The 16,951-nt window shown below is 38.9% G+C and overlaps 1 protein-coding gene across 1 annotated transcript; it reads left to right on the forward strand.

The window, feature by feature from the left end:
* Positions 1–1,152: 1,152 nt before the first annotated feature.
* UFM1 (ubiquitin fold modifier 1) lies at positions 1,153–15,650 on the forward strand. The gene is made up of 6 exons (XM_006065970.4): positions 1,153–1,304; positions 1,385–1,441; positions 6,958–7,015; positions 10,542–10,581; positions 11,937–11,969; positions 13,515–15,650. Coding segments are annotated over exons 1-6 (258 nt in total). The 5' UTR covers positions 1,153–1,302; the 3' UTR covers positions 13,583–15,650.
* The last annotated feature ends 1,301 nt before the right edge of the window (positions 15,651–16,951 follow it).

Raw genomic sequence — 16,951 nt, forward strand, 5'->3', positions numbered from 1 at the left:
TCTTCACATGAGGTGGCCAAAGTACTGCAGTTTCAACTTTAGCATCATTCCTTCCAAAGAAATTCCAGGGCTGATCTCCTTCAGAATGGACTGGTTGGATCTCCTTGCAGTCCGAGGGACTCTCAAGAGTCTTCTCCAACACCACAGTTCAAAAGCATCAATTCTTTGGCACTCAGCTTTCTTCACAGTCCAACTCTCACATCCATACATGACCACTGGAAAAACCATAGCCTTGACTAGATGGACCTTTGTTGGCAAAGTAATATCTCTGCTTTTCAATATGCTATCTAGGTTGGTCATAACTTTTCTTCCAAGGAGTAAGCGTCTTTTAATTTCATGGCTGCAGTGACCACCTGCAGTGATTTTGGAGCCCAAAAAAATTAAGTCTGACACTGTTTCCACTGTTTCCCCATCTATTTCCCATGAAGTGATGGGACCAGATGCCATGATCTTCGTTTTCTGAATGTTGAGTTTTAAGCCAACTTTTTCACTCTCCTCTTTCACCTTCATCAAGAGGCTTTTTAGTTCCTCTTCACTTTCTGCGAAAATTTGCTATTAAGCTGAACAAATGTAACTGATAATAGGCAACCTTATTCTCTGGTTTAATCCTATTAGATCACAAACTATTGAAATCTGTTTGTGGAATTTCTCTTCTCAACTAGACTTCAGGTTCCTGAAGTGCAGGGATCTTGTCTTTCCCACCAACATGGTAAGTTTCTTATCTGTGGAAATCAAAAACTTTAGAGCTAAATTACAAGAAACCTACAACATGATTAGGTAGCTGGGCAGGTAGAAAATACTAATATTAAAACTGGGTGAAGATTCCCGCTTCTTGAGCATCACTGGAGCGGCTCCGCGCTCATGTTGCCTCGGCAACGTAGAATCGCGCCCGCGTCAGGCCAGGCCCACAATCCTGTCCACCGCTCAGCTCTTCCCCCGCCTCCCCGGACCCATATTTCCGCCCCGACTTGCAAACTGGGACCTTGAGTCTCACTGTCTCTGTGCTGCCTAACTAAAAATACGGAAGAAAAATAACTTCAAGTAAACTAGTATTCTTTCCATACGACCCGAAACTGTGTTCCAGAAATATACATACAAAAGCATTCGCTATTTTGATCTTGTAAGCTCTGCCCAACTTGAGCCTCTGGGTCCAATTTTCAGGCAGTGCTCTAGACAGTCGCATCTTCGGAGGACCCCAGCTTGCGGAAGGAGACGTGGACCTGAGTTGGGAGAGCCGCAGGGGTGAAAGTGGGAGCTTGCGCACGGGTTTGCTGCGAGGTTTCGGTCCCGAACGGAGGCACCATGTAAGTGTTGGCTTTTCAGCCGCCCCATTCCGCGGTCCAGCTGCCCGACCTTAACCTCTCTCTCTCTCTCTCTTCCTCAGGTCGAAAGTTTCTTTTAAGATCACACTGACGTCGGACCCGCGGCTGCCATACAAAGTGTGAGTAGCTCGGCCGCGGTGGGGGGTGGAGGGGCTCTCGAGTTGGGGGGAAGGCGACTCGAGCCATCCCAGCGGCAGCCACCTCAGCAGTGCGCGTTCCTCCCCTCTCCCCTAGGCAGCCCCACTCACCTGAACCGGGTTATCGTGAAAGTGTATCGGCTTGCCCGGGCGCGAGGCTGTGCGGGTGTGTGTGATGGCAACGTCGTTGTTGGTTTCCGAGCTCTCTTCGGAACTCGTTTCGTGGGTGGTGGAGCGGGGGCACGTGTGGACCGGGCCCTGGTGATTTGCTGGGATCCTTAATGCAGTCTGAAATCTGCTTATAATGAGACAGGCCCTTCACCGCTTTGACCAGCTGTTCCGGCAAGTAAGGCAAGGCCTCCCAGCCCAGGTTCCGAAATGACCAGAACGTCAGGCCCTTGATTTCCCGTTGGTGTGACTCCCACGATAGTTGGGCTTAACAAAGTAGAGCCCTTAACTCCCTCTTCTCATCATCTCTGATTTCTGCCTTTACACCGGAGTATTCTCATCAGTGTGTCAACAGGCTCTGGAAAAGAATGAGGAGGAGGGAGGGAAGAAGGAGTAAGGCAGCATCAGTAACTATATAAGAGTGCCTGAAAGTGGTACCAGTTCACTTAATACATGTTGACTGAATGAATTTGCTGGCAAGCCTCTAGTTTAGTGTGTGTATGTAGTTGTATGTGTAGTTTGCATATGGATATGTTTATATAAAATGTATATAACATGTATGATTTCAGTTCAGTCGCTCAGTTGTGTCCGACTCCTTGTGACCCTATAGACTGCAGCATGCCAGGCCCTCCTGTCCAACACCGACTCCCAGAGTTTACTCAGACTCATATCCAATGAGTCAGTGATGCAATCCACCCATCTCATCCTCTGTCATTCCCTACTCCTCCCGTCTTCAGTCTTTCCCAGCATCAGGATCTTTTCCAGTGAGTCAGTTCTTCACATCAGGTGGCCAAAGTATTGGAGTTTCAGCTTTAACATCAGTCCTTCCAATGCATATTCAGGACTGATGTCCTTTAGGATGGACTGGTTGGATCTCCTTGCAGTCCAAGGGACTCTCAAGAGTCTTCTCCAACACCACAGTTCAAAAGCATCAATTCTTCAGCGCTCAACTTTCTTTATAGTCCACTCACATCTATACATGACTACTGGAAAAATCATAGCTTTGACTAGACAGACCTTTGTTGGCAAAGTGGTGGCTCTGCTTTTTAATATGCTGGCCAGGTTGGTCATAACTTTTCTTCCAAGGAGCAAGCATCTTTTGATTTCATGGCTGCAGTCACCATCTGCAGTGATTCTGAAGCCCAAAAAAATAAAGTCTGTCACCATTTCCACTGTTTCCCCATGTATTTCCCATGAAGTGATGGGACCAGATGCCATGATCTTGGTTTTCTGAATGTTGAGCTTTAAGCCAACTTTACCCCCCTCCTCTTTCACCTTCATCAGGAGGCTCTTTAGTTCCTCTTCACTTTTTGCCGTAAGGGTTGTGTCATCTGTGTATCTGAGGTTATTGATATTTCTCCCGGCCATCTTGATTTCAGCTTGTGCTTCACCCAGTCCAGCATTTCTCATGATGTACTCTGCATGTAAGTTAAATAAGCAGGGTGACAATATACAACCTTAATGTACTCCTTTCCCGACTTGGAACCAGTGTGTTATTCTATGTCCAGTTCTAACTGTTGTTTCCTGACCTGCATACAGGTTTCTCAGGAGACAGGTCAGGTGATCTGGTATTCCCATCTCTTGAAGAATTTTCCACAGTTTGTTGGGATCCACACAGTCAAAGGCTTTGGCATAGTCAATAAAGCAGAAGTAGATGTTTTTCTGGAACTCTCTTGCTTTTTTGGTGATTCAGTGGATGTTGGCAGTTTGATCTTTGGTTCCTCTGCCTTTTCTAAATCCAGCTTAAACATCTGGAAATTCACGGTTCACATACTCTTGAACCCTGTCTTGGAGAGTTTTGAGCATTATTTTGCTAGCATGTGAGATGAATGCAGTCGTGTGGTAGTTTGAACATTCTTTGGCACTGCCTTTTTTGGGGATTAGAATGAAAACACATTTTCCAGTCCTGTGGCCACTGCTGAGTTTTCCAAATTTGCTGGCATATTGTGTGGCATATTTCACAGCATCATCTTTTAGGATTATGTAAGTAAAAGCAGCTCTGAGATTTGTGGGAAAACATGCTTTAACTTTTTAAGGCCACTTTTCACTTGTCAGGCAGGTAAATATGTACTGTGATAGAGAAGCGTCCTTTTGAGTTGCTAACAGTTGCATTCTAGAGAGGGTGTTGCAGTTGTAGATTTATTCGGGGGGAATGTCCCAGTTTTTATGGTTGGCTTTGCTTGTTGATTGATTCCTTGTTGATGTTGCTACTTGGTTATAGAAATGTTGAAATTAAACGTTCTCTGTCATGTACGGGATGCATTAGAAACACCTTAGACTCTTTCAGCTCAGATGGTAAAGAATCTGCCGGCAGTGCGGGAGACCTGGGTTCCATCCCTGGGTTGGGAAGATCCCCTGGAGAAAGGAATGGCTACTTATTCCAATATTCTTGTCTGGAGAATTCCAGGGACAGAGGAGCCTGGCGGGCTACAGCCCATAGCATTTCAAAGAGTCCCAATAGGACTGAGCGACTTTCACTCTGACTCTTGCAGTTGAATTCCAGTCTTTCCAGTCTTAACTCCCTGCCTCGCCTCCCCAGCCCCCTCACTACCACCATCATTTAAACTTTCAACCATCCTAGTTGCATATTGACAGCAAATCTTTTGAAATCTGCCTGCTCTGGCACACATTCTCTTCTGTGCTTGGAATGTAGTTTTGTGAGTACCACTTCCTGATAACATCCTTTAATGATTAAAATTTCACCTCCGTGACAGTTTTTGTGATGGTATAGAAAGTTCATGTCACCCTTCTCTCAGTGTCCTATACAAGCTTCATTCTTTATAACACTGGTCAGTTCAGTTCTGTCGCTCAGTCGTGTCTGACTCTTTGCAACCCCATGAATCACAGCACGCCAGGCCTCCCTGTCCATCACCAACTCCCGGAGTTCACTCAGACTCACGTCCATCGAGTCGGTGATGCCATCCAGCCATCTCATCCTCTGTCGTCCCCTTCTCCTCCTGCCCCCAATCCCTCCCAGCATCAGAGTCTTTGCAGTGAGTCAACTCTTCACATGAGGTAGCCAAAGTATTGGAGTTTCAGCTTTAGCATCTTTCCTTCCAAAGAAATCCCAGGGCTGATCTCCTTCAGAATGGACTGGTTGGATCTCCTTGCAGTCCAAGGGACTCTCAAGAGTCTTCTCCAACACCACAGTTCAAAAGCATCAATTCTTTGGCACTCAGCTTTCTTCACAGTCCAACTCTCACATCCATACATGACCACTGGAAAAACCATAGCCTTGACTAGATGGACCTTTGTTGGCAAAGTAATATCTCTGCTTTTCAATATGCTATCTAGGTTGGTCATAACTTTTCTTCCAAGGAGCCAAATGTCTTTTAATTTCATGGCTGCAGTCACCATCTGCAGTGATTTTGGAGCCCAAAAAAATAAAGTCTGACACTGTTTCCACTGTTTTCCCTTCTGTTTCCCATGAAGTGATGGGACCAGATGCCATGATCTTCGTTTTCTGAATGTTGAGCTTTAAGCCAACTTTTTCACTCTCCTCTTTCACCTTCATCAAGAGGCTTTTGAGTTCCTCTTCACTTTCTGCCATAAGGGTGGTGTCATCTGCATATCTGAGGTTATTGATGTTTCTCCCCGCAATCTTGATTCCAGCTTGTGCTTCTTCCAGACCAGTGTTTCTCATGATGTACTCTGCATATAAGTTAAATAAGCAGGGTGAAGTTATGCCATACTTCTGTTTATGTGAGATTTTTAATTAAAAAAAAAAAATGCCAGTAGTTTACTTTAAAAGGTCACCTCAGTATACAGGATGGTCGTCATCTTTCCAAAATACCAATGTAATGTAAGAGTAAGTGATGTGACTGGCAAACTCAAGGGCATCAGATCTAGATAAAGTCTCTGGAGTGAAAGTAACTCCCAGTCCCTGTGCAATTTTCTGTCAGAACATTCACTAAAATATGCTTTTATGTTTTATTGGATTTTGTTTGGATAGTCTCACCAATTTAATCTGTGGAGAGAAACTTTTGTTAATGAGTATCAGCATGACATTTAATTATATGGTACAAGTACATTTCCTGTCTCTAGTCCAAAAGTGAATTGAAACCCCAGAGTTTTAGAAGTTCTCTACAGGCAAGAGTTTTAGGACAGCGATTCTCAGGTTCTGAACTGTAAGTAAACTATAGAAATACTTGCAAAGTAACTATTCCTGGCTTTGTAAATTTTTACATTGCCAGTTTATTAGGTATTTTTTCAATAAATGGCTATTCTTTATAATTTTATTTGTCTCTTTTTATTCCATATAAAAAAGGAAAGGGAAAAAAACATGTTCTGTTTTCACTCTTTAGCAGTATTTTGGGGGAGTGGAATATGGCAGCCAAGAAATCTGTTCACACTTTTCTTATTGAAAATCATTGTAATGTGCAACGTCAGATATAATGATTTTTGTATTCAGCATTCAATCTGTGAGTGAGGGGGTGGTATGTATACCTGAGAATGTTACATATTGTAGTTGGTATTAAATCATTAGAGAGCAGTACAGTGGTGACAAATAGAGAAGTTTGAAAGAGAAATGTGAACTTGCTCTGCTTTGAAAGAGATTCTATGTTTGTCTTTACTCGCTGTAATTTGTTTTACGTTAGGAATCTTACATAGCTTATTTTTTAACCTATTTCTCTGTTTTCTTAAGGTATAATGTCAATTCTTTTTTATGGTTAAGTTGAACAGTTGATACAGATTGATTGTTTATCAGTGATCTTGAATATACTTGCCACAATTCAAGTCAAAACCACATATCACTCTTCAGAATGTTATTTCAGATTGTGTTGTATGAGCCTTTTTCATGTTATAAAGGTGGGAAATCGCTTCGCATTTTCCCATAGTAAACATACTCATTTTTACCAACTTGGACTATTATTTTTGACTTGGTGATTAAAAGTGCACAGAGAAGTTCATGAAAAGATGATGCTCCCCAGGTAACCTGCTCTTCTAATGAAAACGATCACGTTCCTGCATAGGATGAACTGTAGGTGGCAAAGTGTACTTAAGATTGAGGAGAGATTCCACTTTTTGAAATCCATTTTTGGAAACAAGAAGCAACCTACATGCTAGACCTATTTGTATCGAAGTATTAAACATGTACAAATCCACACCTGTATAGGTTATGCATTTTCAAGTGGACCTGAGGGCACCATATCAGCTATATGGCTAATTATTGCTTTCTTTTTTAGACTTAATGCACATTAGTGTACAATCAGAACAGCCAACCTCAGACTCAAAAGACAGCTTTGCCAAGGTCTGCTACAAGAGCTGAAATAAGTAACAAAGGACTTAAAAAATCAGCCTTTCACAAAATTCTTTTTTAATTTTTGCAGACTCAGTGTTCCCGAAAGTACACCTTTCACAGCAGTCTTAAAGTTTGCAGCAGAAGAAGTAAGTATAGAAATTGGAACAGCCTATAGAGAATACAATTTGTGTCTCAAAATGTGTCTCAAAAATCTGCGTGTGTCTTGACCTCCCACTTCCACACAAGTTCATTGCTAGGTTTATGGTGTCAAAATTAAACCTCACTTAAAGGTAAAAGAAGAGTGAGAGTTGAGACCCACAGATACAAGAATGGGTTACACAAATTGACACATTTATTTAATGTAACTTAAATTATAAGGAAAATCCTTATTGAAATTGAAAAGATAGTGATATGTCAATTTTTTAAAAAATGTCACACTGTATGCTTGTATTTTTACTAACTTTGATTCTGGAAGTATAATTTTATTATATAATTTATCATGTTTTTCAACTTTATAAGCATGTGCAGTGTCAGTAAAATTTATTGTTTTTGAAAATATGATTGGGTTTCTGTTTTTAAGAAATAAAATTTTTCCAAACAAAGATTTTCATCAGAGGCATCTATAAAGTAACTGTATTTGACAATTAGAAGAGAAGCTTATGACTTGGGAGACTTAGGGTTCCTCTTTTAACTGTGTCATTAATTATTTGTTTGACATGACAGTTTCTCTCTTCCTGAAATTTCTTAATCTGTAAAATGGAAATAGTTAATGCTTATCCTTCCTGCCCAATTACATGATTTGAGTAAAAATATAACAGCATTTATATTTAATGTTGTGGAATCTTTCAGTAAGAGTAAGAGTTGACTTGAGTTGTCCGTGGATATAAAACCCTAATATAATTCTCTTGATAAAAAATAAAACCCCCCAACATAGGAGTGGAAATTAATTTAAATAATGAGTTGTCAAAGCCTGAGAGGAACTTCTTACCGTCCTAAATTGTAAAACACAATGGGATCTGAAGTAGAAATAAATGAAAACTGAGGAACTTTGCATCTAGGAAAAAACTTGTCAGTTTCTTGTAGAAAAAAGTGGTAGTTTCTGTATTTTCATCACTAGTAAAGCTTCCCCAAATTTCAGTTAAACAACATTGTTACTATAGGCTGGAAAAGGGAAAAATTGTGTCTGCAGTTGCTTTTGATTTTTATTGTCATATAATAGGTTACCACTAAAGAAAATACATAACTTAAAGTGGACATAACTAAGAATAACAACTAAAAACTGTCATATTCGAGTTTTAGAAATCTGAGATTGCCTATAATTTAGGTGTTTTATCAAGATTTTAAAAAATATTACAACCTCTATAAAAACTTTAACTATTTTAAAATTTATTAAAGTATATTTTGAAGTTACTTTAAATTTATTTAAAAATTTTAAAACATAAAGGACATTTACAATTAAAAATGTGCCATATGGACAGTAAAATTGTATTTTTTTTAGGTACATAGGCCTGTAACAAGTAATTGTTCTCATGTGTAGTTAAGTTCTTATTTTAAAACTTGATTGTTAAATTCATAAATTATAATGAGCTCTTAGTTTTTTCTCATCTATGGTGTGTGATTATTGTAAATGCTGAGAGCAGCATTTCCCCAGAGAGAATGTTTTCCCCAGACCACTAGAACCACCAAAATATAAAATAACCATTAAAAACTGAGATTGGGATCGGTGGTCCAAAAGTATGGGGCGTTATTGATTATTTTTGTATTTTCCTGGAGTCAAATAAACTATATTAGCAGCATATTCAGAGAAGGCAATGGCACCCCACTCCAGTACTCTTGCCTGGAAAATCCCATGGACGGAGGAGCCTGGTAGGCTGCAGTCCAAGGGGTCGCTAAGAGTCAGACATGACTAAGCAACTTCACTTTCACTTTTCACTTTCATGCATTGGAGAAGGAAATGGCAACCCACTCCAGTGTTCTTGCCTGGAGAATCCCAGGGACGGGGAAGCCTGGTGGGCTGCTGTCTCTGGGGTCGCACAGAGTCCGACACGACTGAAGCGACTTAGCAGCAGCATACTAAAGGATTTTGAAAAGATTCCCGGTTTAACTTCAGTTCAGTTCACTTCAGTCGCTCAGTCGTCTCCGACTCTTTGCGACCCCATGAACCACAGCACACCAGGCCTCCCTGTCCATCACCAACTCCCGGAGTTCACCCAAACCCATGTCCATTGAGTCGGTGATGCCATCCAACCATCTCATCCTCTGTCGTCCTCTTCTCCTCCTGCCCTCAATCTTTCCCAGCATCAGGGTCTTTTCAGATGAGTCAACTTTTCACATGAGGTGGCCAAAGTATTGGAGTTTCATCTTCAACATCAGTCCTTCCAATGAACACCCAGGACTGATCTCCTTTGCTGTCTAGGTTGGTCATAACTTTCCTTCCAAGGAGTAAGCGTCTTTTAATTTCATGGCTGCAGTCACCATCTACAGTGATTTTGGAGCCCCCAGAAATAAAGTCAGCCACTGTTTCCACTGTTTCCCCATCTGTTTGCCATGAAGTGATGGGACTGGATGCCATGATCTTAGTTTTCTGAATGTTGAGCTTTAAGCCAACTTGTTCTCTCTCCTCTTTCACTTTCATCAAGAGGCTCTTTAGTTCTTCTTCACTTTCTGCGATAAGGGTGGTGTCATCTGCATAACTTAGTGTTTTCCAAACTTACTCAATCACAAAACTCAAGTATAATATTTATAAAGCTAGTCTGTAGCATAGAAGTGCTTATTACATTATTGGAAAAATGAATGAGCTATGAACACACTTTGACAAATGAGAGCATTAAGAGAATAATTCTACCTTTAAGCTACCAATAAGCTCCATACCACATTTCATTGACTCATAAAGCACTTACATCTCTGAATAGAGATGAGTGGAGGCTGTCTGTCATGGTCGACCATGTGACAGTCACATAATTGTCCCAACTGACATCACCTGCACCCCTACTTGTACTTAGAGGTATTTCTTGGTGGCATAATTGGACTATTGCAATCCCATATTAAACACAAGAGGGCATTTGTTTGAATTGACTCTTTCTACCAAGAAATTTTAGTTACTTTGCTTTTATTTTCACTTGTGCTTGAGCGTTATGTATGACCAAAGTAAATTGTGTGTAAGTCTGAAAGATCAAACACTGGGTTAATAGATTCATCGACAGTGTTTTTCCTTTTTTATGGTGCATAAAGTAAGATGCATTTTACAATCTCTGGTGTCCTAAATACAATGAAATGCAATTTTTAGAAAACAGGTGGCACTAGTGGTAAAGAACTTGCCTGCCAATGCAGGAGACACGGGTTCAATCCCTGGGTTGGGAAGATTCCTCTGGAGAAGGAAATGGCAACCCAATCCAGGGTTCTAGCCTGGGAAACTGCATGGACAGAGGAGCCCAGGTGGTACAGTCCGTGGGGCTGCAAAGAGTTGCACACAATTGAAGCGACTTTGCACAGCATATTAGTCTTTAAAGATAAAGCAGATTGTAATACTTTCTTTGATGATGTTACTTATCCTAAAAGATAAATTACATTTAAAATTATAGAATTGATTATATGTACCCTATCATTGCTAACTATCTTTTATAATTAGCATTTTATATGCTTATATGTATTTTTTCTTTTCTTCCTTTTTAGTTTAAAGTTCCTGCAGCAACAAGTGCAATTATTACCAATGGTAAGAATTTGTCTTAAACCTGTTTATTAACAGAGCTATTAGCTGTTTAAAAGAAACCAAATTAGTTAAAATTGACTTAAAATACAAAAACCCTAAACTTTATATCAACATAAGTGACATACATAATTGTAAACACTACGTCAAAGTTACTGTTAATAATTGTGTCTTCAGTTTTTTCTGTGCTTTTCTTATGTAGTACAGTACTTTATGGGCTTCCCTGGTGGCTCAGATGCTAAAGAATCCGCCTGCAGTGCAGGGGACCTGCATTCAATCTCTTGGTCAGGAAGATTCCCTGGAGATGGGCGTGAACCCATTCCAGTATTCCTGCCTGGAGAATCCCATGTACAGAAGAGCCTGGCAGGCCACAGTCGATGGGGTCGCCAAATCAGACATGACCAAGAGACTAAGCACAGCACATTATAATATCATATGTCCTTATGCCAAATTATTGCTGAAAATAACTTGTCATTTAACAAACGTTTTCTATTGTATCATAAATGGTTTTAGAATATACGAAGCTAAGCAGGAATGTACCTTTGCTGTCCCTTACTATTGCTTTTCTGATAGAAAACAATTCTTACAGGCTTGCAATAATGAGGATTTTATCCAGTTAGATAATATAAATTAAATTCTATTTTTGGATACTACAAATAATTAATGGAACCAGCCCAAAGAGAAAATACTGAAATAAGATGAGGAACAAAGATGGCAGGAAAGGCTTAACTATTAAGAATACAAAGTCATGGTCCCAGGTACTGGTGAGTAGTTCATGTATAGTTAAGAAAGACTAAGAGAAGGTGGCTTTAATGAGCAGTAAGTAGTATGATTTAGTTTAGATAATGATGGAATTTCTCATTCTGAAAAATTGTGCATGCTGCCACATTGAAATGTGTCTGTATTTGGAAGAAAGCTATCCTTTTCTGAAACTTTTAGATTCATAAATGAATAGCTACTAAGAGAGTGCATTGTAAACTTTTATCAAGTGTCAGTGGAACTTATATCTCTCTGGCTCTTCAGCCTTAAGATTTGATGCCTCAGAGCAATGTTAAACGATGAATGGCATACTTAAGGTATTTTGGCTTTATCTTTCACTGGATTTGGCAAAACAGTATGAAAAACTATCCTCTGTCGAACTTACTGGGGTCCTTTCACTGACAGACATTGTCTAGTCCAGCAACATGTGTAAAGGCATAATAGTGAGAGATTTAACAGATAACCTGCCTGCCAGGTTGTCATTCATGTTCTTGGTATAACTGCCTGTATATACAGCAGCATTATTTTGGCACATTTCTTCTTACTGTTAAAGCCTTTTAGCTTCAGAAATAACTTAGGTCATTTTACAACTTATTTTCTAGATGGAATAGGAATAAATCCTGCACAGACTGCTGGTGAGTATCTGCAATCCATGGCAGTGTGGTGAGGCTGTCTACATCAATTGATAATGAATATGTAATTCATTCTAATTAGACTTGATAGGATTTTACCAAGATAATGGCTGATTTTCAGGGATTGTGTGGCAGTCTTTACCTAAGTCTGTGAATAATTTGTTACATTCTGTGTATAAGTTATATGCTTTTGGCTACAAGAAAGAGAAATTCTGAATAATGAACATTAAAGTTTTTTAACTAATACATGTAACAAAAAATCTTAAGGTAAGATTGTGCTCTAACGGGAATAATGTTCTGTAATAAGTATCTCATTAGATAGTTGTGAGGTTGTACATGCAAGTGCTTAGAAGTTTGTGTTATTCATAATAAACATTCAGTAAGTACTGACTATTATTATTTTGAAGAAGTACAGTCATTTAAATTTCATGGGACTTAGCCTGCACTTCGAGTCTCAAGCTGTTAACATAATGTAGCGCTACATATTGATACCCTAACAAGCAGGAAGGGTAAAAGTAGTATTAAACTTTTTAACTGACAGTTCTGTATTTGTTTGACATGTACCTTCCTTAGCTTATGAAAGTGAAAGTGAAGTTACTCAGTCATGTTTGACTCTTGGCGACCCCATGGACTATAGCCTATCAGGCTCCTCCGTCCATGGGATTTTCCAGGAAAGAGTGTGGAGTGGGGTGCCATTGCCTAGTAAATATGATTTAATATAAATGCAGTCTTGAGAAGTAGTTATTTTTAAACTTATTTTTTTAAGTACTTCTACAAATTATATTGTCCTCATAAGGCCTGGGATTGAAATGTAAATTTAGCCATATAACAAATAAAGAGGGATTTAAAATGATAATTTCTTTTTACAAAAGTCAGTTGTTCTAAGTGTATAATTTATTAAATCAAAAAGGCTATTTTTTGAAAATTGTGAGGCATTTTGTTATGTAGATACTTTTAAACTTGGGTTTAAAGATTTTGCATTTTCTTACTCTATAAATGTCCAGTAATTTATATTAATTTGAATTCCTTCTTACTCTGACATGTTGCCTGTTGGATTCCCCTTTAAAGTTGAGTTGTGGGCATCATATAGTGTGAAGAAAATCTCAGTAGGCAGCCCAGACCCAAAATAGGTCAGGATTGCTAAACTTTTGTCACTTGTGGTAATTTACACTTATTTTTCCTGCTCCCAAGTATTTTATTATATATTAGAGCAAGTATTGATGATTGTGTTTGGTGGTATTTCTTTGGGTAGTGTCCTTTCTTTTTTTATTTTTGTGGGTAGTGTTCTAATTTCAAATTTTCAGATGTTTGTTGGGTTGTGAGGATGTGAGAGGAGTAAGAACAAGACATAAGAAGCCTCTACTTTGGTTTTGAGGATGTGAGAAGCGTAAGAGCAAGACCTAAGGAGCCTAGACTTGGGTTCTAATATATTTGAGCTTTGCACCTGCTTGACACTCCTTTGTTTCTTCTGTGTATTAATTGTCGAATTGTTAATGAGAGCATGTCATTTTTTAAATACCTAACGTTTTGTTCTGTCTGTTTGTGTAGGAAATGTTTTTCTAAAGCACGGTTCAGAACTGCGAATAATTCCTAGAGATCGTGTTGGACATTGTTAATATCTGCTGCTTGGAACATAAAACCCCCTTCCAGAGTAAATATTGATATTGTTATTATTGTAAAATTGGAATCAGGCGTTTGAAATCCTATGAAAATACCAGTAATTGATGACATAATGAAAGGTGACTGTCTGTCCGTGCTTGTTGTTCACACTTCACGTGAGGAGAGGACGCATCCTGGCCTAGAGCCCCATGACCACAGAGGATCAGTCTTTCATTGCTGCCTTGCTGCACACACAGGTAGTTCATCAGGGGTGAATGGATCAACCGTCTGTGTCTTATAACCGGAGGATGCTTCTGGTCATTCTTTCTGAGAACATCTGGAAAATTAAAATTTACTGAATCTTCCTCCTTGTTCCTGAGTCAAAAATGTAAAAAAGATTATGGATCCACACATGATGGTTGGCTTGATAGCATCTGACTCACAGACACAAACATAGTTGAATTCCTCCTTATATATCATTTATGATAAAGGATCATATCAATGAATAACTTGTCTTATCATTTAGCTTGTTTTAAAGTTTCAGACTTCTTGAGTTCTTAATAAATTTTAATTTGATATCAAAGATCCAAAAATTGCATTTTCCATCTAGCCCTTATGGGTAAAATTGGTTGGTATCCCACACCAAGGAGTTTTAGCGATGATCTTGCAGGCTCCAGTACTTGTAATGCTGAAAATTAAGAATAAAGTAGAAGCATCAGTTGTTCAACTATGCATTCCTTTATTGATCTCTTTTAAAACAACCTTTAAAATAGGAATCCTCAAGAAACCGTCATCTTTTTGAAGATAATCGCCTTCAGGGAGAAAGTGTAAAAAAGAACATCTGAAAGTTCACAACAGAGCTCATAAAAATGCTAATTTAAATTCTGGTTAGTTATACATAATGAAGACCGAACATTTAAGGAAGCATTAAGACTATAGTTGTGGGGTGAATAAGAAGCTAGGGAAGAAAAATGGGGAAGCCCAGATGATCAGGCTTCTAGCAAGAAGGAAAGAAACAAAAGGGAATGCAAGCAGAAACCTGTAACGAGAGTGTCACAGAAAAGGCCAAACTGGGTAGACAAAACCACAGAGGCAATGGAAAGAACTGAAGGGAAAACAAAGTACTTGACATTGTTATAAGGAGCTGAAGATGATCACAGAAAGCACAGCATAGGCATTGTCAACATAGGGTTTTTGGAATTCCCCTTAGTTTAAAGAAAGATATACATAAGGGAAGATTATGGTTGCCCTTAATGAGGGCATCAGTATCTCTGCATATCTTGAAAGGTGAAGGCTTCTAGTGATTGAGAACCAGCGCTTGACCTGCTGTATTCTAAATGCTGAAGTCTCTGGAGGCAGGCCTGGTTGGTTGGTATCTGTTTTGCACTTTGGAGGCCTGGAAAATGTAAGCTTCAAAATACAGGTGTTGAATTATTCATGAATAAAGTATTTCTAAAACCAATTTTTATTGAAGTGTGCATAGGCCCTAGGTTCATTGGGGAAAAAAAAGTATGCAACAGAATCAGTATCTGAAAGATGATATTGGTTAAGACTAAGACATGGTTCAGATATTTGACAATGACTAGCAGTCTTCAGAATTGTAAAGGGCAAAAAAATTTGTGCTGAGGTAGAAAAATATGTTACTAATGTTCGTGGAATTTTTTATTTTTATAAGCAGATTTTTATTTTCTGATGCCTAAAGACTCCTGGTCTTTAACAACATTAAACCTCCATTAATGAGAAATTTATGAATGCCTATTTTCTGAATTTTTTGTCTTATTTAGATTTTCCCTCATTCTGTTTCTAGCACAGAATTCTGCCTGATTTGTCACACAGATAGGTTTTATGATGTCTCATAAATTATTTAATATTTTTGTTCTTTGGTTGGAAATTTTTATTGCAGTAAGGTCTTAAAAATATTTTCTTTTTTTTTTTTTAATATTTTCTTGTATAGAACTAGACATGTTATTAAATATGATCTGTAACTTCTTTGTGCAAAATGTTTCAAAGTGGTGTATTTAGTTTGAAGTGCTTTATTGGTACATGATTCATACCTTGTGAAAATACATTTTCTTACACCATAAACCATATTGTCTACTCTTATTTTATTATTAAAGTGCTTAATTAACACACCTGTTAAGGCAGTATATAACAAATGTAGCCCAAAAAAGGGATAGGGGACAAAGATGATTAATGGCTATAGGTCTTAGAAATGAATGTATACTTCCAAATGCCAGTCCCATTTTCAGATAAAATTGAAAGTATAGTCAAGTGTCTGTAGTAAGTGTTTAGGCTAGTAGGTCCTAAACCTGTGCGATTATCAAAGTGACCTAGAAAATTATGAATACAGACTTCTAGAAACTACCCCTGAAGTTCTTACTCTTTTAAATGTGGAATGATGTGCAAGCATTTCTGTATATAAAAGCAGTCCTAATGATTTCTACTTTTCAGCTTAGCTTGAGAATTTATAACTTCTCACTTTGTGTGTGTGTGTGCTTTATCGTTCAGTCCTGTCCCGACAATTTGCAGCTCCATGGACTGTACGTACTAGGCTCCTCTGTCCATGGGATTTCTCAGATAAGAATACTGGAGTGGGTTGCCATTTCCTCCAGGGGATCTTCCTGACTCAGAGATAGAACCCACATCTCATGTGTCTCCTGTACTGGCAGGCAGATTCTTTACCACTGAGCCACCTGGGAAACCCTTTCATTTTGTAGATGAATAAAATGAAGTCTGAGGGGTCAGAGTGAGTAGAACATGTTCTAGGATCTTGGGAAATATTCTTCCTACTGCCTGCTTCTCCAGTAGCTAAGTGCAGAGATGCTGTAACAGTCTCTTGAGGCTCACTGGGAATAAAGCCTCCTTTTAAAGTGTTCCAAGTCCAGTTTTTTTTTTTTTTTTTTTTTTTAAGTGTTCTAGTAACAGTCATTTGAAAGAAAAGCCAATGGAAAGAAAATTCAGTCCAATTTAAGCCCCTAGTACCCCAACTAAGGATATCTACCATATCTCTACTCAAAGACCTAGAAATATTTATAACTTCTAAGCATTTATATACTGAAATGGAGTACTTGTAAGATAACTGACTATATATTGGTGTTCCCAAGGCTATTTATAAAACTGCATATTATGTAGGTAAATCATTTATATGTGTGTATATACTTGTGTATACTTAGGAGCCTGCGGACTACAACCCGTGGGGTCACAAAGAGTCTGAGTGACATGACTGAGCAGCTAACACTTCCTTGGGTTTCCCAGATGGCGCTAGTGGTAAAGAACCTGCCTGCCAGTGCAGGAGACATAAGAGACGTGGGTTCGATCCCTGGGTTGGAAAGATCCCTTGGAGAAGAGCACAGCAACCCACTCCAGTATTCTTCCGTGGAAAATCC

This window comes from Bubalus bubalis, chromosome 13 (genome assembly GCF_019923935.1).
Source record: "Bubalus bubalis isolate 160015118507 breed Murrah chromosome 13, NDDB_SH_1, whole genome shotgun sequence".
Lineage (NCBI taxonomy): Eukaryota > Metazoa > Chordata > Mammalia > Artiodactyla > Bovidae > Bubalus > Bubalus bubalis.

Bases quoted from the DNA above. Each gene is read 5' to 3' on its own strand.
- UFM1 (XM_006065970.4), top strand. The intron at 7,016-10,541 runs GTAAGTATAGAA...CTTCCTTTTTAG, and splicing joins TAAAGTTTGCAGCAGAAGAA to TTTAAAGTTCCTGCAGCAAC. The intron at 10,582-11,936 runs GTAAGAATTTGT...CTTATTTTCTAG, and splicing joins AAGTGCAATTATTACCAATG to ATGGAATAGGAATAAATCCT.